This window comes from Podarcis raffonei, chromosome 15 (genome assembly GCF_027172205.1).
Source record: "Podarcis raffonei isolate rPodRaf1 chromosome 15, rPodRaf1.pri, whole genome shotgun sequence".
Classification (NCBI taxonomy): Eukaryota; Metazoa; Chordata; class Lepidosauria; order Squamata; family Lacertidae; genus Podarcis; species Podarcis raffonei.
In genome coordinates, this window is record NC_070616.1 from 17,858,210 (window position 1) to 17,879,233 (window position 21,024).

Sequence of the window (21,024 nt, forward strand, 5' to 3'; positions counted from 1 at the left end):
CTGTGTAGGCAGACCCCCCTCCATCCTCTGGAAAAGAGGTTAAACAACTGCAAAGCACACCTGATGGATGGTCTGCCAGGTAATGAATTTGCATGCAACCGATGTGCTTCCTGCATCATTTAGACTCGTTGCCTTAATATGATTTGTGATAAGACGAAACAAAACATTTACCTATTGGAATTTGCTACTTCAAGTCAGTTTCATCCTGCATTTATGGGATAAAATAAATGGACAGTCCAATGCATCCAGAGGACTAATTAAAACTGCGGTACAAACAATTCTCTTTTGTTGATTTTTGTTATATGATGGAACCGTCAAACTTCATTCAGGTTCAACCTGAGAAGAGGGACAGAGCCTCAGAGGGGGCGTCTTTTGCTGAAAATAGTGGAAATGTGATTTTTTATTCTATTTGAAAATCATGGGAAGAAAAACCTAAATCTATTTAACAGAACACTTGTACAAAGAGATGCCTCCTTAGTTTTTTGTATTAGTAGAACATCAAATTTCTTCAAAACTATGATTTCCAACTATTGCTGCATAAAGTATCAGCCCTGCTAATTAACCTCTGCAGTGACTCAATTATTTTCCCCCCTATCAGCCCCCCACTTAAAAAAAATATTCTTAGTTTGATGATAATGTGACATTCATTTCATTGGTACCTCCCTCAGATAAATTTCACTTAAAAAAAACATTTGGTGAATTGTGAAGCTTCGATGTGTCAGGATGCTCAAAACCAAACAAATGAGAAAGACAGATTAAAAAATGTAGTCCAAATTAAATTTCCAAGCCTTACCAACAACAGAAGATGTTGGCAAAAAACCCAAAAACTGCCGGCCTGAAAATGCCCTATCATGTGTTTACAACCTTTTATAAACTTTGCAGGGAGAAATGAAATGGCAAGTCTTTCTGATTATTGCTTGCTGGATCTGTGTATGTAGCCAGAGTAATGGCTTTTATGAAACCAGCTTGGCAAGGGTATAAAAATGTTTTAAAACAGGAAGATTTTATCATTGCTAATAGGCCTTCTGTAAACAACCCCTGTTGGGTTAGAAACTTGGCCTCTAAAAGAAAATAAATTGCTTGCATTATCTAAAAACAGTATAATAAAACCGAAGTGCATACATAGATGTGTAACTGCAAAAGAGTACATTAATGCACAAAAGCTCTTTTGCCTTTTGTAAACTCTCTCCTTGTCATATATTCATACTATCCATGGTGTTTAATACAACTAGGACTTCTTGACTACAGAGTTTTTTTATGTACCACTTCGGAGAATGAAATCCAGATAAGGCCATCTGCATGAACAGTTTCTAAAAAGGAGTGGCATGTCAGAGGTGAGCATACCTAGGCATGTTCCCCTTTGCTTTGCCAAAGCCAATCAATCATCCGCTTCTAAAAACAGAGGTCTTGTAAGCTTTAGAAACAGTATAGTAAGCATGCCTTAAAGAAAAGCACAGACCGAAATTATTCCTTCTAAACAATACATGAAGGTCTACCAACGCAGGCAAATTGTTCTCTTCCATACTTTTTTGTGTGTGTGTGTGTGTGTGCGTGTGTACTCAAAACTAATCATTTTAAGCACCATTAATTTTTCTTCCTGCACCAGAAATCCTGCAAAAATGGGGTGAGCGAAGCAATCCATTAACAATTAGGTCTAAACTGCAGAATGAGAAACCACAAATGTAGTTTGAGTGTGCTTAGCTTTCCTTTAGAAGTGCATGTGATGTTCTGATAGAACCTTACTGTGCATTTCAGTCTTAAAATGTTTCCACAGAAGTGCGCGTTTGGCTGTGAAGAATAGTGTAATATCTTTTGCAGTTTATGGTTTTAACAGCATAGCTTACAAAATTAAAAAGGGGTACATTCTCGCCCCCCCTTTTCTGAAAATTAAATTAAAATGTACAAGACCAAACACAGGCACTTTCCAAAAAGACAAAAATGAAACCAAACTGCGGACTTATTCAATAGTGATAGACGAGAGCCCTGGTTTCGGGGGGTCATCCCGGCTCACGTCGGCACTTGCAGTCGTCTTTGGCTGCTCTGGCATGTCTTCTTCCTTTTCTGCCAACCCACCCAGAGGCCCCAAGGGGAAAGTGCTTTCACAATTCTGAGTTGATGAAACCTGTGAAATGACAGGCATTTGGACAGAGGAGCTGCTTTCAAATCCATGCTCTCCTAGCTCATACTGGCCAAGGGTCTCTTCCTGTTCTTGGTTTAAGTAGTCCGGTACTAGGAAATCACTAGAAGGGAGGTCAAAGGTTAAGAGAGACAGTTACTTGTTAGTGAAACATTCAACATGCTTGTGCTAGCTACAGCATGTCGTAAGGCAACGATAAAGCTAACTTCACAGCATGGCCTCAGGAAAAACTGCCATTAAGAACTAAATCTCTATTTTATGGCTCTCATGCCTTTCAAAGGTACTGTGTGACACCTGTGTTATATAACATGCTAGGTCACTCCTTTAGAGCAGCTTGTCCCGTGACTCTAGCATGGTTATTGTCTTCATGCTACCACAAAGCTTTCTTTTCAAATGTCTGTGCTAGCATGGAGAATTCCAACATGCAGCAGTCCCACAAACTTTCTGCATTTAAGCTGAAACTTGTGAACTGCCCCCAAATTGCAGTGATATCATGCAAAACTACAGCAGAAGGTCTATTTTGTATTCCACTCCCCACTCCCCAGTGGTAATTTCGTTATATGGGCATAAGTTCAAAGCTGGCCACCCATCAAGACATATGAAAAACACACAGTACAATCAAAGTGCAATCATGCCCCCAAAAGATGGGAAAAGATTTAGTGTTTGTCTGCTTTGAAAAAAGAGGAACCAGTAAGGAAGCAGACCTAAATAAAAGAATACAGAAAACAAAACAAGCATCAGGCCCATGAATTGTATTCACCCCACCCTTGTCCCTGGCAGAGATAGCCCTATACTAAGCTAGGGGCTCTGGGGCCAATGGCCATGAGTTGAGGATGATGGGAGTTGTAAACCATAACATGGAGGGTACCACACTAGCTGCCTCTACTCTGGGGGAAGCTGCAGCATGGGGAAAAGGCGATTGTGGAGAATTTTGCCAGGGAAAAAGCCATGGCGGGCATGAAACCCTCAGTTCTCAACCTGATTGTTTCACTCTCCCATGACACTGGGTGGTCTTGTATTGCAAAGTCAGGGCTTATCCACACTTAATTTTCCTCTGCTCTTTCCAGGCATGATTTAAAGCTCCATGTCTGAGCACCCTATTTTTACTCTGGAGTTGTTCCCATGAAAACTCGCTTTTCATAGTGTTGAAAATATGCAGAAAACATGAACTGACATTTGCTCCGATTCAGCTTTAAAGAGCAGGTTTTCATGGGGAAAGCTCGGAGCAAACAAAACAAAACAAAACACACAACATTAAAGCACAGGCTTCTGCCTGAAAAGAGTAGGGCAAAAGGTAAGTGTGGATAAACCTTAACGGGTGAAACCCAATGAAAAATATTTTTGTTGGACTAGGATTTCAAAATTTAAAAATAATATTCGGAGGTTTAGACAATTCAATTTTTTTGAAGTGGGAGTGGGAAACTTAAAGAGACACTGAAATGTATCTGCTACCCAAGAAAATTAATCATAAAAGGGCTCTAAGAAAACAAAAGTTAAACAAAAATACATACCAGCATTTTGATCTGTGACAAAATCAAAAACCAAAATGGCATACATTAAAAAAAGTTTTGAAACAAAAGGTTCCTTAAGTTTACTGTTTTGTGGTCAATTACATATTAGAGAAAACTGATATTAGAAGTAAATAATAAAGGGTTGTAACAAACATTTCTGTGTGGTAAGGCTTTAAAGGGTGCCCTACCAAGTACAAGCCAGTCAATATAAAGCCGTATCAATTCAATTATTTTCAATGGGAGATTTATTTAAGTATTTGCTGAATGTCCGGCGTAATCAACTTTGGTTGGTGCCCTTCCTTTCTGAAACTGGGAGGGCTATCCATTTCACGTCAGCTGAAATTAATTCCCCGTCAAAAAGTAGTATTGAAACATAACTAGACATTGCAAACCAGATCAGCCACATTTGGATGCAGCTGTTAAAACAGTTATGAAAACAAAGGCAAGAAGATGGGAATACCCTATTCAACACTGCTAACCTCCTCATGGATACTCCTGGTCAGTAAACCGAGGGGAATATTAATGTGAGGCAGTCTAAAGGCAACATCCTGCCCTGATTATGTGATATATAGAATATATACAGTTTTTTACAACCCCAAAAGCAGAATAGAGATTATTGGTGACAAGGATGCAGTAGCGCACCGGATTGCAATAAACTGGCAACCCGGTGGAAAAAGATACTACAGGCTGCCCCAAACACAGGAAGAGATGGTTCAGGAATTAAAAAAAAGGCATGTTTCCCTGATAGGTTTTTTGCGGTGCACCTCACCTGCTCTGGAAGTAGTTTGCTAGCTCTGACGCTTCATGGTTCAGACTCCTCAGATGAACGATTAAATTTCCAGAGTTGGTGAACATGGCGCCACATGTTTTGCACTCGTAAATCCGAGGCTTGCGGATAATGTGCCGGGAAACCCGCATGTGGTGTTTATATTCCCCGAAGGAAGTGAAAGTGGCACTACATATCTGGCACCGGAAACAGCGTTTACCTTCGTGCTTCAGGCGATGCATCTTTAGCGAATAAGCCCGGGTGAACTTTTTCCCACAACGGTCACACTGAAATGGTTTAATGCCTGTGGGAAGACAGAGAAGGAGGAAATTGACTCTCCCCACCTTAAGCCAATAAGGGGCAAACTCCATTCTTCACGGACTGTAAGGGCAGAAGCTTCTACCTATTAACATGGAAACTGCTTTCTGAAGCTTCTAAGAGCTGTCAAAGGCTGGAAGTAATAGCAGTGGTTTTTCAAAAAGCTGGGAATACGAATCTTTCAATTAGATATCAATCAGCTGCAGGATACATAACTTAAATCTGATGTACAGTGTTGAAGCAATAATGCCTGCATCACATGCTCGGTAATTTTGTTATGCTTGCAAGAATGCTTTCGGTCGGCCACAGTGCAACATTCTTTGCACTCTTCTCCTCATGGTAGACAGATGTTAAGACGAAGCAGTCTTTCCTCTCTGCTCTTGATTATACAGGTTGACTGAAAATGCACTCTGAAGTTGCAATCCTATGCACACCAGGTAGGAGCAAGTCCTACTGAACTCCATGTGTGGTATGTGCAGAGGGGACAAGTTCCAATCACTTCTCCCCTCTGCATATCTCCTAAACCTGTTCCATTAACCCCCTAGAGTAGATTTAAGGGGCACGGGAGGACATGGGAGAAGTCCTGTTGCATAAGCAGACCTTGTTCTGCGCACTCAACAACTTAATTGAACCCCACGCAGTGGAACTTCTGAGTAGACATGCAGAGGATTGTGTTGTTCAGTTTTATTGTTTTAACAGCTCCAAACCCTTATGAAAGCATCTCTGTGCATCATTTTAATTTATTTTTCCTAGGAAGGCTTTGAACTCCTAGCGATAAGGCTCCAATGTGGAAGAATGTTAGCCTAGCTATTGTTATTATTTATTATTATTATTAATAATATTTTCAAGGGCCAGCACCAGCAAGGATATGGCTGCTGAGTGAAAAAAGATGTTGCATGCTCTTCAAGTCACATGTGGGTTGCGATCAAACAATGCATTTCAGAAGCACAATGTGGAAGGTCCTTACCTGAGTGGATGAGCATGTGCTGTTTTAAGTTCTGAATACGGGTGAATCGAACACCACAGGTGGGACACTGAAAAGGTCTATCAGGGCCATTTGGGCTGGGTCTCTCTGTGCTACTGGTTGAAGGAGCAATATAGAGCTGGTAAGGATACTGGACATTCTCCAATCTGAAGAGGCAAGCAATCACTCTTTTAGAGGGAGATCAAGGAGAAAAATGTGAAATACCTAAACGCAAATATGAATGTATATAAAAACAACGACGAAACCTCAACAACAAATTCAGAAGCAAAACTGAAGTTCATTCTGCTAAACTGTATTAAATCCCTCAATCTCCTAAACGACTGTTTTGGCTGCAGTGGAATTCTTATGGAAACTGATGAACAGCATGCTGGTAGTCAATGCATGAAAATGAATAATTTGCATTAAAATACTGTCACAGTGAATTTGCAACTGAATCATTGCTAAAGTAAGCCTTTCAGAAAACCGGTTACATTTGTGATGGGTTAGTAAAATCAAGAGTGCGGCTGCAGTGTCTGGACCAAGTACCAGGCTTAAATCCCACCTCTCATCTGAATTGCTTGGGTGGCCTTGTACAAATTACAACAGCAGTGACTTACCTCACCATGCTGTTAAGATTATTTATGAATTTGTACCCACTGATTTTATATAGAATTAATGCAGTACAAAATAAAATAAACTACCAAATAAAACCAAAAGCAGACGATTATACAATAAGAGACTGATAGTTCTGAGACTGCACACTCCTTCCCCATACCCCAGCTCAAGGTTTTCCTGTCAGCCTCAACCAAGGTTGAAGATTGGCATAAGAACTGTCGATACAATGATAATGGTATTTAGTACATGCAATTGGTTATGACTTTGGTATTCAATCACCTTTCCTCCATGGTGTAACAGGGGAGTTAGGTTAGGCTGAAAATTGGTGACTGATCCAAGGTTACCCAGCAAGCTTTCTGACTAAAAGAAATTTGACCTTCTGGGTCCAAAACTACTACTACACTGGCTGTTTTATTCTGGAAGGCTTTTGGGAACTTTTTTTTCCTTAAAGGAAAGGCTTTTAACAGTGCCGTGCTGTTTTTATTATCTGTATTTTAATAAATTTGTTTTTTTTTAACATGGCTTTAATTCTATTATAGTTTAATAACTTTTTAACAATTATCTTTTATATGTTTTTAGCTTTTTGTATTTTATCTGTGTTGTTTTAAATTCTGTAAGCTGCCTTATGTCCCAGTCTGGAGAAGAGGCAGGATACAAATAATAATAATAAAAATAAATAATAATAATAATAACAACAACAATGCCCCTCCTCTCTTCTTTAGTTAAAATCTCAACCTCAGAACCATTTCAGCACATAATCAAGCACTAACATTTACAGCCTTTCTAAATCATGTGATCCATTAGATATGAACTGTATCTTACTCTGCACAGAAATTGCATACATGTGTGCAGTCTCACAGCATCCTAGGCCCTGCAGAACACTTCTCACACTGTGTGTGTACGTACCGGTCATCATCATCTGCATGAACGTTACCACCAGAGGTACTCTGGAGTGTTGGCAATCCCTCAGTGACCCCTTCATCTATTGAACCTAGGCAGTTAAAGAAACAACACACATTAATCTTCAGTTTAATGGAAGCATGTATGCACCCAGATATATAATCAGCTCCGTAAGAACTTTACTACTTCGATTACACATTTCAAAAGCCAATGATCGCAAGGATGGCTTAATAAATAGTTCAATAATAAGAATGTGTGTCTCAAAATAACCGACTAAAATCACAATCTGTTTGATTTAGGGCCCATGGGTCTGGGAACTACCTACCCACGTTCTGTTATTTTTATTTGCCCTAGGTACTGATATGGTTGGACTTGTATTAAGCTTTCTATCTTGCTTTCATTTCGGACCTACTTGTAGAAAGAGAGTAAGTTAAAAGTATTTTTCTGAAAAATAAAAAAAATATACTTTTTATTTAGCTGTAAATTAATCTATCAACTCATATTTAAGTAGAAAATACCTTGAGAGGGATATCAAACTGACATGTTAAATGGTGCAATGCATGCAGAAAGATGCGAAGACCAAGTGCCCAACTAAAAAGTAGTCTCTGAAGTCCACATATTTTTCTCACAAGCTCCCTCTTCTGTGGCCCCCCAAACATGATTTGTTGTGTGCACAATACGCTCCCAAGCAACCTAAACACAATGACCTGTTTTCTATGCAGTAAGTTTAGAACACTACTATGCACAGAGGCAAATACTTGTTTTACTCAGTCTACATTTAATTCTTTGTATCTCCCAAATCATAATTGTAGCATATCATAAATATTTAAAACAGAAAAAAGGAACAGCAATTTTATTAAATCGTATTAGAGATTATGTAATTTAATGTTCTTTTACGGAAAACACTTCTTGGAGAACATCACTGTTAACAGCAAGTGTGGCTTTGGAAAGACGATGCTTAGACATTGATTACTGAGGTTGATAATTGTGTATGCCTACTTTTCTTGGCCAGACCTTGTTCACCATTCTTAAAGCGTCAGCTGTGATCCTAAAAATACCAGGAAGGCCCATCAAACTCTGCGGGGCTTATTTCTTAGTCAGCACTTAAGTCTACAAAGCCATTTAAATTGTACAAGATCCCCAAGTGAAGATCTATTGTTTAATTATGTTAAGAATTGTAACTTGTTAAGAAAATAAAAACAATGGCTTTGTACACTCATATAGTTAGCATAGTTTTAACAACTTATTCAGACTGTGATTATATAAAACAGCAGATTCATAGAGCAAGCTCTAGGCTGCAGGCATAAACAAATAAAACAACATAAATGTTAATTACACAGTGGTACCTCAGGTCACGTCACCTTCAGGTAACGTTATTTCGAGTTACGAACTTGGCAAACCCAGAAGTTTATACTTTTGGGTTTTGTCATGTGCGCATGTGCAGTAGCGCTCTATTGTGCCGAGCGCATGTGCAGAAGTGGTGCCTCCGGATGCGGACTTTTTGGGGTAAGTACGGACCCCCGGGACGAATTAAGTTCGTATCCGGAGGGTCCACTGTACAGTATGTACTTTATATATTGAAAATGTCTGCGTGTATGTAGACATTTGCTTGATTTTTAAATCCATTTATTAAACAAAATTGAAACTATTAGGCAACACAGATTATCTCTGTAGTCACCTTCACAATTATAAGTGAAAAATCTGGCAGATGCTGCCAATGGCCCCCTTCCAGCTCTAATCACATGCAAATAAAATATACATATGCAGTAAGTTGCACAATAATGCGGATGGGGATTACCATTCAAATACACAATAAAATGTTCATGCTGTCCAAAACGATACAGGGCAGATAAGACTGTATCTTTACTTTGATACACAGCAGAATTATGTCTACTATTCTCAATCTAGTGAGGGATATGTCTGTGTTAAGTCTGATTATGCACCCAGATCTACTTAAATGGATCAGGAAATTAGGTCCCCAATATTGTTTCCTTCTCCTTTTCTCTGAACTCTGCAAAATCTTTCCTCATATTGTCTTCCTTCCTATAAACCAGCTATGAAAAATACTAACTGTTCAGCTGGGTCTCTAAATGTCTGCCTCAAACCTCAATATAAAGGTAATTCCTCAACCTTTAGCCTTCCTCTGCTATCTCAATACTATTAATTAAGCTTATGGCCAAGGCAAAGTGGGCTGGGGTGGCCTATGTTTTGTTTTGCATTAAACCAATTATCTTTCCCATTCTGTAACACTGTATCAGCTGTGTTTAAAGCTTTAAGGCCATTTTACTCACTACCAGTTATTTTGTATAAATATTCTAATCATAATAAATTGAGTGCTTCTTGCTCTTTCCCCAAAGCAGGCAAGATAATATTGGCATCTATTGGTTTCTGCTAATTTCCCTCCAAATAAGCAAAGCAATATTGGTATTTACAACTGTGGCGTGCAGTAGTCTCCAGAAAAGATGTAAGATATGGATTTATATGAATGTGCCTGCAAATGCTGGTCAGGAAGGTGTGACGGAAAAGTTTGATTTTGCTGGGCAGGTTGGTTCACCAAGTGTTTTCTTTTTCTTTTTTCCCTGCCACCAAATGGTTAATGAATGGCAGCTTCCGATTGGCTGGGGTTCCAGGAGAGGGAGCTGAAAAGGAGAGGTTTTGGAGAGACAGTTTGGAGGTTGGGAGATAGGGAGGGAGAGGAGAGGAGAGGAGAGGAGAGTGAGTGTGTGTGAGTGTGAGTTGGTTCTGGGTAGAAACATCCACTCTGAGGAATATATCAAAGGCTAGAGAAAAGAGTCTCTGCTCTTAGTGTGAAGGACAGTGTGTGGTGTCCTGTAAGAGTAATAAGCCAGGAATTAACTGGGAGGCTGAGGCTGAGCCAGGAGAAGTAGAAGCTGGAAAGATACGGTCTACTTAGGTCAGGAGGGGAGAGATTCTTCTATGAAAAGAGAAGACTCCCAAACCAGTTAAGAGGGGTGTGGTGATGCCTTGGGTCTGTTACTTGGAGTACCTCAGGAGTAGGGTTGTCAAAGGGGTGTGTAAACTGACAGGAAGTACCACCTTGTTTAAGAACCAAAGTATTAAGCGGCAACAGCTGTGAAACAACTGAGAAAGAACTGAAGTGAAATAACATTACAATCTGAAGTATCTTATGTTTTACCCACTTTGTGTCATAAACTTCCTTTGTTAAATAAAATCTTTCTTGTTTCTTTGGTCAAATCCTGCCCGAGACTCCAAATTATTAAGTTTTCCCTCATACAGGTCCCCCACAAGATAATCTGGGGTGGTTTGTAGGAATTCATGGAATTGGTGTTCTGTGAGGTGGGTGCACTATATTTAAGTGAGGGCGGGCCCAGCGGCACCAGGGGAAAAAGTACCATTGCACCGTCACAGAAGGCATCTAGTTACTTCTGTGCCAAGCATGCAATAATATCCTAGCCAAGAAAGGAAATGATCGTACGTTTAAACTTTTAGTTTAGTGACACAGTGCTACTCTAAAATTGTGTTTTTAAAAGATATCTTACTGAAAATATTTGACAAATATAATTTCTGTATGCCCTCTACCCCCAGTAAACCACAATGCATGATGTGGATTATGGATGAGTAAATAGATTAACCAGAGAAGCATCAGAAACATGTGCTCTCTTAGGACTGCTGCCTGCCTCTCTCTGATGATCTTTATTCTAGAAGTGGGGAAGCTCAAGTAAGGAACAGAGAGCAGTGCAGTCAAGCAAGAATCATCAAAATGCAATCTACTTCTTGAGCAAGAAACCCACCGAAATGAAGTTATGCAAGATGCTTAAACAGTATTTATTTCATAGGGGATAATAAACCCCCTAGTGGACTGCACCCCTCATCTTCAAGGACTCTAAAGACAGCCACCCTGCAGAGAACATTCTGTTTGCTGGTGCCTTGTGTAGTTACTAATAGCAGCCATCAAAGGGGCCTGTTCTGAAGAACGTCAGAAGAAAATCCTGAGGGCCTGAACCTTGAACAATGCCCCAGACCACCAGCATCTTCTTGAAATCCCATTTTACAGGACTGGTAAGAAAAAAGGAGCAATTGAGGAAGAGAAGTCATAAAGCAGACATTACCACGGGGCCCCCCCAATGCAGGAATAAACTATAACAAAACTCAAGTACACACCTGACAAACAGCCCATCACTGAAACAGATGAGGCAAACAAGTATGCCTCATGCCATACCTTAAGTTAGATGCATGTTGATTTTTGAAGTAGCCATGGCCAGTATTGCCTCCCCCCACTCAAATGTATGGAATTATGCCTCCAAATTCCCAAGAAAACTGAATAAAGTTTGACCATCTGCTACAGCAGCTACTTGCTGTACCAATGGAGTTCCAGCATAAACAAGGACTTCCCCGTTCATTTCAATGTGGGACAGACTCTGGGGACATGAAGAACTGCCTGTGACACCAGACAGGAGAAACCCTTTAGATGCTGGTACCCTTATGGGCTTATATGTATCCAGAGCACCTCAGAGTTTTAGATCAGATCACAGATCTTTTAGGCTGGCAAGTTGCTGTTTCCCCTTGACGTTGATTTCAGGTGGGGGGTTTCTTTGTCTGCTGAAGCTTCTGTTTTCCTTTAAATGATGCAATAAACTATATTCCACGCTTTCATGTAATGATTTTTCATAACTGATCGCATGTCACTGGCAACTTCTCTGAACTCCCACTTCCATGTGTTTAAGGGCATGGGTCAGATTACATCAGTCAAGTGAACCAACTTCTTGCTAAAGGAAAGCTGCCAAGGGGGAAAGAACACTGTCTCCCCCATTAATTTATAAACCACATTCTCACATTTCTGGCAGATTAGTTATAAAGCGTCTAGCAAGATAATGAATAACACATTCACATTTGTGTGCCTTCAATTCAAAGAAGATTCACAACTGCTAAAGTCTGCAAAAGCTCTAGTAGGTGAAGCAATTTAATTTGAGCAGAAATGCTACCAATATAGAATGTCAACATAAGAGCTATTCAAAGCATGATGCAAAAATAGCAACAGAAATATGTTGAGGCATGTGCCACTGGAAAACTGTTCCTGCTTCCTTAAAGCAACAATGCAGTTGAGGTAGCATGACTGGACGGCTCAGACATTTCCTCCCTGAAAGGATCAAGTCAGAGAGACTAGTCAACCCCCACCCCCAGGCCATAATCATAAGCACACTTCCTATGGTGTAAGACCCATAGAACTCAATGGGATTTGCTTCTAGTTGAGTCCACTCTGGTTTATTTTTATCCCACTTTTCTAGAGGATAAAAAATTCCCATAAAAAGCATTTACTTCTGGGTAAATGTGCTTAGAATCAAACTATAAATGAGATGTTTACGTTGCAAGACAGAAGATTCAACATTGAGTTGCAAAGCCCATCAAAGGCACTTCACACTATTTAGACCAAACAAAATGGTTGAGGAGCAATGAAAAGCAATCAGCGCTATTAGATAGCATTTATAGAAAAGCCTATAGAGCTTGTTTGAAAAAAAGTGTCACTCTATTATTCGAAATATTTACATAACAAGATGAAGCCTTTGCACACAGTATCCAACAATATCCAATAAAACCACAACAAAACATATAGAGTGACTGTACCTATAGATGATGACTGTGGGCTGATCAAGAGGTCCTCCTGAACTTGTTCGCTTCCTGGAACTGTCTGTTGATCACTCAGAGAACTTTGGGATGCACTGACAGGCTGCGATACTTCCTCATGGACTTCCTCGTCGCTTAACCTTTCCACTTTAACACGCACATCTTCTTCAATGACCAGAGGTGAGCTGGCCTTTGTGCTCTCACAAGTCACATAATCAGAAATTCTTCTAGCTGCTTCAGATGGACCAGGCACTTCTAGAGTCCGAGAATTTTCTACTTGCTTCACCTTCTCTGACTGAAGTCTTCGGTCGATTCCAAAAGGGAAAGTCCAAGGAAAAGCTAAAGAAGAGTCTACAGGGTGACTTCTAGACTCTGCATAGGAAGCTGAAGGATTCAGAACCTGTGGTGAGTTTGTCTGAGTGCTACATTTAAGTGGACTTTCTGGCGACATGACTATGTAGCTTTTACGTTTCCGTCGTGACTCTCTGCAAACAGGAATGGTTCTTTCCACCACACTGCATTCAGAGGAAACTGGAGAAAGGCTGCCATCTCGAGAGGTAAAGTTGCAATTTGCACTGTTTTCCTGTCCTGTATCTAGCACCTTTTCTTGCTGGCTACTAGGAGTGTTCCACAAAATGCTCGACTTCATGAACTCAGAACACGTGCTAGCAACACTGAACATTTGCATATAGCTGGCCGCGGCCAAGACATCAATAATATTTTCTGTGTTAATAGACAATGTTGCTGTGTATGCATATTCCAGAAGAGGCATGAACCCAGTCACTGTCACGTGATGCAGGTCAAGTACACTTTTGCCATCATCCTCTGCTTGACCAACCAACTTGGAACGGAAGAAGTCACTGCAGGCAGCCAGTACCACCTTGTGTGCTCTGAAGATTTTGTCTTGGACACGAATGGTGATGTCGCAGAAGTGTCCATCATTACGCAGCATGTTAAGCTTCCCAAGCATCTCCTGGCTGTGTGCAGGGGAATTGTGGGTAAATGTTTTGACGCCCATTTTCCTCCGATGTTTGCTAGGATCCACAATGCAAGAGATCAAAATGTGCCTAGAAAATAAATAAAAAGTCAACTGTGAAATTAATGCTGTCTCACAGTTACTATGAAAAAAGTTCAATGCTTGGGAATTCATCACTATGTGTTCCAAGTCCAACTCCATAGGAATGCCCCAGTAAGTTAATTTATTTCTATGCTGCTACAAAGGAGAAACTATTCTGCTAGTTTGCTGCCCACCCCAAATGACAGTATGAGGCTGAAATTCTACATTACTGTTGGTTGAGAGAGGATAAATTACTGACCATAGTTTAATATGTTATGGAAACAAGCCTGCCTGAGCTTCAGGTTCAAGTGCTCCCCATTCTTTTCTTGGGTGTGGCTGCAAGAAGGCCACTGGAACCCATAGGTTGAGGTTACTGAAGTTTATTGAAAAGAAGCCTATGGTTTAGTTGTACATCCAAGCTGGGCCATTAATTTTGGCAGTACAGAGTAAGGATTGTTCTTAACAGCAAGTTCTGAAAAACTGAGAAGTTTCACTTTGATCATTCACTGATAATTGGGTTAGGGCTGGAATAGGAGTTGGACAGGGCAAAAGGAGGGCCAAGGTATCAGGATCTATGATAGTTTAGCTCATAAGAGTGTGACAGGCAAGGATTTGTTTGGTGACTCAGGTTGCAATGAAATGTACACTTTCCTGGGCTTAAACCCACCTGAACACAAAAGGGTTTACTTCTAAGTAAAACACAGAATTGCATTATCATTGCAGGGTTGTTTTTTAAAAGATTAATTACTGTATCAACAAAGCAAAAAATCTGCATTTAAATGCAAGACTAGCACCAGTGTGGCTAAAAGTATAAAGTTATGGAAGGAAATAAAACATCATGCATGTTTAAGGAAGCCTAGCATCTACCTTGCATTTTACAGGATAACAACTAAAACTTCATTTTAGTAGCAGTCTAGTTGTCCTGGTAAATTACTCAACACTCTGTTGAAAAACAGCCAATTTTGACCTCATTTTCCTGTCTTGTTCCTGCTTTCTCACTCATCATATTGCAAATTACTTCAAGAGAAAATAATTTGTCTTCTGGAGCACAAAATCAACTGACTAGCATTATGGAGATCACATGGTTCATCTACTTCAATAGCTGAAAATTATGAAGGAAACGCTAACAATATAACAAGGCAAAGACCTAGTAGATTGGCTATACATGGATTTAGAATGAAATTGTGCCCCATTTAGAAAAAAAGAACTAAGCACAACACATCTTTTGAATGAAACTGTCTGCAAGAAGACAAAGGTTCTGAATATCTATTAGCCAACATAAAATTGACTTCAATCAGTCCAAAATATTACTGATTATAAACTGATCTTTAAAAAATCCTTCCTTCTAATTTCCCTATCAGGCCCAATGGATACAATGGGTCCTGGGGGGGCCACTAGGGGGCGCATCGGAAGATGGCTTACAATAACATCTCTACCGACCCACACGAGGTAATTTGGAGGCTATGATGGGAGTAATTAGCCTCCCTACCCCCCCCCCCAGGATGGTGGTGGGGACTGCCCTTGCCTGCTGTGCCCTATACCACCCCCGAATTTGTGGGGATGGGGGCACTAGGCACAAAGCCCTCCTGTGGGATTCCGGCACTCCTGGACGCCGTCCCTGATCCGCGCCACTAGCTGCAAGAACTTCAAAAGAAACAATTTGGATGAAGGAATGCACATATCTCAAGGAAGAAGGGGGAGTAAAGACTGCTAACAGAAGAGATCTCTGATAAAACAAGACAAGAATAAAACATGAGAAGATACGCCAAGATACTGTATGGCAAATGACTGATGGGGGAGGGGGAAAAACTTTCCTTTCTTTCCTTATGTGATTAAACAAGAATCCCCTCCCCTCATGAGTCAGAATTGTCGTTTTAAGGACTTAAGCTGGGGATTTAAGGCTGTGTGGAGATAAACTTTCGAACCAAAGCATGTTTTAAGAAGAGCGTGGAATGTATAAGAGCTTTGGAATGACGCAGTTAAAAATGTCGTCGCCATATTGGGAAGTTCTGTCGGAGGTCTTGAGTCTGGGAGGAGAAAGAGAGAAATAGAGTTGTTTTTATATTGTGGGTGAAACTCCTCAGTGGGACTTAAGAGCGACAGTTTTACGAGATCAATGATGGAAAGAGCGATGTTATCCATGAAGGTGCTGATATATGGAAACCATCTTGATTTGAGGATTGGAAGAACGGAAAATTCACACAGGATTATTATTGGTGTTTATCGGCTTAAGGAGACTATCAGAAGAGATCATAAAGAAAAAAGATGAAATATATGAACAAGATGTGATGTGGAAACAGCAAGATAAGACTGGATAGAATTATGAACTCTGTTTGGACCGATTTGGATTGACTTGGACATTAACGCAGTAGCAAGAAGATGATCAGAATCCCCCTTCGGATCTTGAAATATGGGTCCCCCCAACAAAATTTAAAATTCGGCTTTGTAATTTGGAATTTATGTGATGTGATTTAATTTGATTTGATTGGCCGGTTAATTAAAATTATTTTAAAAAAACAAAACAATGGGTCCTGGGCTCCTCTGAATTCCTCATTTTAGGGGTTTCTGCTACCTGGGAACCCACTGGAAGCACTTCTACCAATCTGACCATTTGACAGGTGTACCGGGAGCTCCACACTGGCGGAGTGACACTAATAGCACTCTGCAGTGTCTAGCAGGACAGGCTGGGGGGAAATCTCTGCCCAGTCCAACACACACACACCCTGGCACACATCAGGGTCTGGAATGCACCTGTAGTCATGGGAATGATGCGGCAGTGGCTTTAAACCTCAACAGCAATTTAATCAAACTAGCCCTAGTACAACTGAGTGGCTGGATGAGGCCAATGGCTTTTCTTTATTCTTCCAACATGATGGGTCTTCTCATCATTCTTAGCCTAAATAGTAACCCAATCTTCCCTTCCCAACTTTCTTGCCGTAATCTATTAAGTTGTGTTAAGTTTAAGGCATCTAACTAATTACTATAGAATGGTTATGATTTTGTGGGACATTGGTACACTCCTGTGAGGCTAGTGGTTTTAATATATAAATGCTGAGGTGCACAGCACTTGAACGGGCTAGTAAGCAGAGCCTTTAACCCCACTGAAGTATATTCAACCTTTGGCTTTCTGCCTTAACCCCATGTCAGAAACTTGCAAATCCAACTGGAGGTCCACATCCTTGGCTCTTTAATTAGCCACAGCTTTTAGACTCTAACCTAGCAGAAAAGAATAATCCTGCCCACTCACTGCAACTTGGCAGGATGATTATGATAGTTGCATCTAAGGGCAATGACAACAAATCTTTAAACAAAAAGCACACTACTCTTCATAAACTTTAGCACGGCAAGATGGCTATCACTCCAGTAGTAGCAAACAGGGGACACAGAAAGGGCTGAACTCCTCAATGCCTTCTTTGCCTCAGTCTTCTCCGATAAAGAAAACAATGCCCGACCTGAAGAATTTGGAGCAAATCATTCAGCAGAGGAAACACTGCCCAGAATAACTAAGGAGATAGTACAAGAATACTTGGCTAGTTTAGATGTATTCAAGTCTCCAGGGCCAGATGAACTGCATCCAAGAGTATTAAAAGAACTGGCAGATGTGATCTCAGAACCACTGGCAGCCATCTTTGGGAATTCCTGGAGAACAGGCGAAGTCCCGGCAGATTGGAGGAGGGCAAATGTTGTCCCTATTTTCAAAAAGGGGAAAAGAGAGGACCCAAATAATTACCGCCCAGTCAGTCTGACATCAATACCAGGGAAGATTCTGGAGCAGATCATTAAGCAAACAGTCTGTGAGCACCTAGAAAGGAATGCTGTGATCACCAATAGTCAGCATGGATTTCTGAAAAATAAGTCATGTCAGACTAACCTGATCTCGTTTTTTGACAGAATTACAAGCCTGGTAGATGAAGGGAACGCAGTGGATGTAGCCTACCTTGATTTCAGCAAGGCACTTGACAAGGTCCCCCATGATATTCTTGTAAAGAAGCTGGTAAAATGCGGTCTTGACTTTGCTACCACTCAGTGGATTTGTAACTGGCTGACTGACCGAACCCAAGGGGTGCTCATCAATGGTTCCTCTTCATCCTGGAGAAGAGTGACTAGTGGGGTGCCACAAGGTTCTGTCTTGGGCCCGGTCTTATTCAACATCTTTATCAACGACTTGGATGATGGACTCAAGGGCATCCTGATCAAATTTGCAGATGACACCAAACTGGGAGGGGTGGCTAACACCCCAGAGGACAGGATCACACTTCAAAACGACCTTGACAGATTGGAGAACTGGGCCAAAACAAACAAGATGAATTTTAACAGGGAGAAATGTAAAGTATTGCACTTGGGCAAAAAAAGTGAGAGGCACAAATACAAGATGGGTGACACCTGGCTTGAGAGCAGTACATGTGAAAAGGATCTAGGAGTCTTGGTCGACCACAAACTTGACATAAGCCAACAGTGTGACGCGGCAGCTAAAAAAGCCAATGCAATTCTGGGCTGCATCAATAGGAGTATAGCATCTAGATCAAGGGAAGTAATAGTGCCACTGTATTCTGCTCTGGTCAGACCTCACCTGGAGTACTGTCCAGTTCTGGGCGCCACAGTTCAAGAAGGACACTGACAAACTGGAACGTGTCCACAGGAGGGCAACCAAAATGGTCAAAGGCCTGGAAACGATGCCTTATGAGGAACGGCTAAGGGAGCTGGGCATGTTTAGCCTGGAGAAAAGGAGGTTAAGGGGTGATATGATAGCCATGTTCAAATATATAAAAGGATGTCACATAGAGGAGGGAGAAAGGTTGTTTTCTGCTGCTCCAGGGAAGCGGACACGGAGCAATGGATCCAAACTGCAGGAAAGAAGATTCCACCTAAACATTAGGAAGAACTTCCTGACAGTAAGAGCTGTTCGACAGTGGAATTTGCTGCCAAGGAGTGTGGTGGAGTCTCCTTCTTTGGAGGTCTTTAAGCAGAGGCTTGACAACCATATGTCAGGAGTGCTCTGATGGTGTTTCCTGCTTGGCAGGGGGTTGGACTCGATGGCCCTTGTGGTCTCTTCCAACTCTATGATTCTATGATTCTATTTCTAGACCAAGTGAACAAATCACAAGAAATGAGGCTACAACCGTTTTTCAAATCTTGCTGCTTTCAATAATACTCATGGAATTCTAAATATAGCACAACAGGCTCCTTATACTGGAATGGGCATCTCAGGTCAACTTCTTAAGGCAGTCTTATCTGAAAGATAACTTATAAGTATGAACTTTCCAACGCTGTGCTATCCAAAATAAAGCTCAATAGCTCCTGGTAGCTTACATGCAACCCTGCACAATGTCCTACAGAAGTTAGAAGGATTTACTTTATTTAAGGCATGTGGATATTGCTCTTCAAGTAATTATCCCAAGAAAGTTTACAATGGAAACAAAACAAAACAATTAAAACCAAAGTAACAAATAACACAATTAACATAGCAATAAACTTCAATATCCATTAAATTACAACCTTTTTTCAATACTGGTCTGTAAGGTACCTGGGTTTCATGCCATGAAGTGCTTTAAAGGATTAAAACTAGCATCTTGAATTGAACATGAGAACAAACAAGTAGCATACGTTTCTCAGAACTAGTAATATGTTCCCAATGGATCGCCTCAGCTAAATTCTGCTCCTCTATTCTGAAATAACTATCTTATTAAGAGTCTCAAAGGGCAGTTCTGCCTAACACATTATAGTGGCTTAAATGAGATGTCACTAGTGTGGATCAGCATCTCCCCAAAATCCCTGTCCAGGAGAGGTCACAGCTGAAGTACCAGCCTCAGCTGCTAGAAAGCACAAGGACCCTAAAGCAAACTTGAAAAGGCTTGATCAAGGAGTACTTCTAAGCTGTGAATCTGATTTTCAGAGTTCTTTCTCAAATAAGGGAGCTGCCCAGCCCCAGCGCCTTTGTCTTATTGTAATTTATTATCATTATCATTACCACTACTACTATTACTATCAGTTGTCTTACACGTGGCTGATGTGAAAAGGGTGAATTTCAAAAAGGGTATCATTTAAGAAAGGAATTTTAAAAATGCCTTTACACAAATCTATGCATCCACATTTGGAATACTGTGTACACTTCTGGCCTCCACACCTAAAATTTTTTGCAGAGTTGGAAAGGTGCAGAGCAGGGGAAACAAAATAAGCTACTCTCTTATGAGGAACTGTCAGAATGTCTGAGGCTTTATAGCTTGGGGGGGGGGAATGAGTTAGTGGTGGTGGGGACACATGATAGCAGGGTATAAAATTATGCATGATGTAGAAAAAGTAAATAGCAAGAAGTTTCTCTCTCTCTCATACATTACTAGAACCTGAGGCCATCCCATTTTCACACACTGTACAGTTTAACTTGGGAATTTGCTCCTACAAGATGTTGTGATATTCACAAACTTGGATGGCTTTAAAAGAGGGTTAGACAAACTCATGACTAGCCATGGCTATTATGTTCTACCTCTACCACAGAGAGGCAATATTCCTCTAAATACCAGATGCTGGGGAACAACAGCAGGTGAAAGCTAGGGTGCTCATTCATGTCCCAATTTTGTGCTTCTCAGAGGGAGCTGATTGGCCACTGGGAAAATACTGGACAAGATGTGCCTTTGGTCTGATACAGAACGGAATTTATTATTGTCTTTATTTGCTCTTGCCTAGTTGATTACTACAACCAGATGAATCAGCTCTCTTCTACTGCCCCACCTGATTTTGACCAAATTAGGAAACACAGACACCAGCATACTGAAGACACCTAACTGCAAACCCCTCTCACAGTGGTTTCAAGAAGGTGTTAAATAACATGGCGGATAAGTGGCAACTTGCAAGACCTTTGGTATAAGCCATGCAGATTGGATTGGAATACTGCATCACTATGCTCCTACCCTGCCTAGTCAGTCCAGAAAGATACCATGGTTGATGGTATAAAAAGCTGCTGAGACGTTGAGAAGAATCAATATGGTCACACTCCCCCTATCTTGCAGTTTAGGTCATCCATTAAGCGACAAAAGCAGTTTCCATGTCAAAACCAGGCCTGAAATCATATTGAAATGGGCCTAGAACAGGGGTGTGGAACCTCAGCCCTGTCTACCCAGTGCTCAGAACTCTGCCCAAGTCACACTCTCCCACTCA

General features: G+C 40.9%; 1 protein-coding gene across 8 annotated transcripts in view; it reads right to left on the minus strand.

Moving 5' to 3' along the window:
- Window positions 1–589: 589 nt before the first annotated feature.
- The window catches only part of ZBTB44 (zinc finger and BTB domain containing 44), a 28,429-nt gene continuing 7,994 nt past the window's right edge, over window positions 590–21,024 (minus strand). For 5 of the 8 annotated variants that reach the window (XM_053366378.1, XM_053366380.1, XM_053366382.1 and 2 more), the window contains 5 exons: window positions 12,816–13,882; window positions 7,218–7,302; window positions 5,700–5,884; window positions 4,418–4,718; window positions 590–2,240 (listed from right to left, as the gene is read on the minus strand). In XM_053366378.1, the coding sequence (XP_053222353.1) occupies window positions 1,958–2,240; window positions 4,418–4,718; window positions 5,700–5,884; window positions 7,218–7,302; window positions 12,816–13,833 (1,872 nt within the window). In that variant the 5' untranslated portion in view covers window positions 13,834–13,882 and the 3' untranslated portion in view covers window positions 590–1,957. The remainder of the gene's footprint in view (window positions 2,241–4,417; window positions 4,719–5,699; window positions 5,885–7,217; window positions 7,303–12,815; window positions 13,883–21,024) is intronic. The other 3 variants (XM_053366383.1, XM_053366384.1, XM_053366385.1) reach the window with 3 other exon arrangements.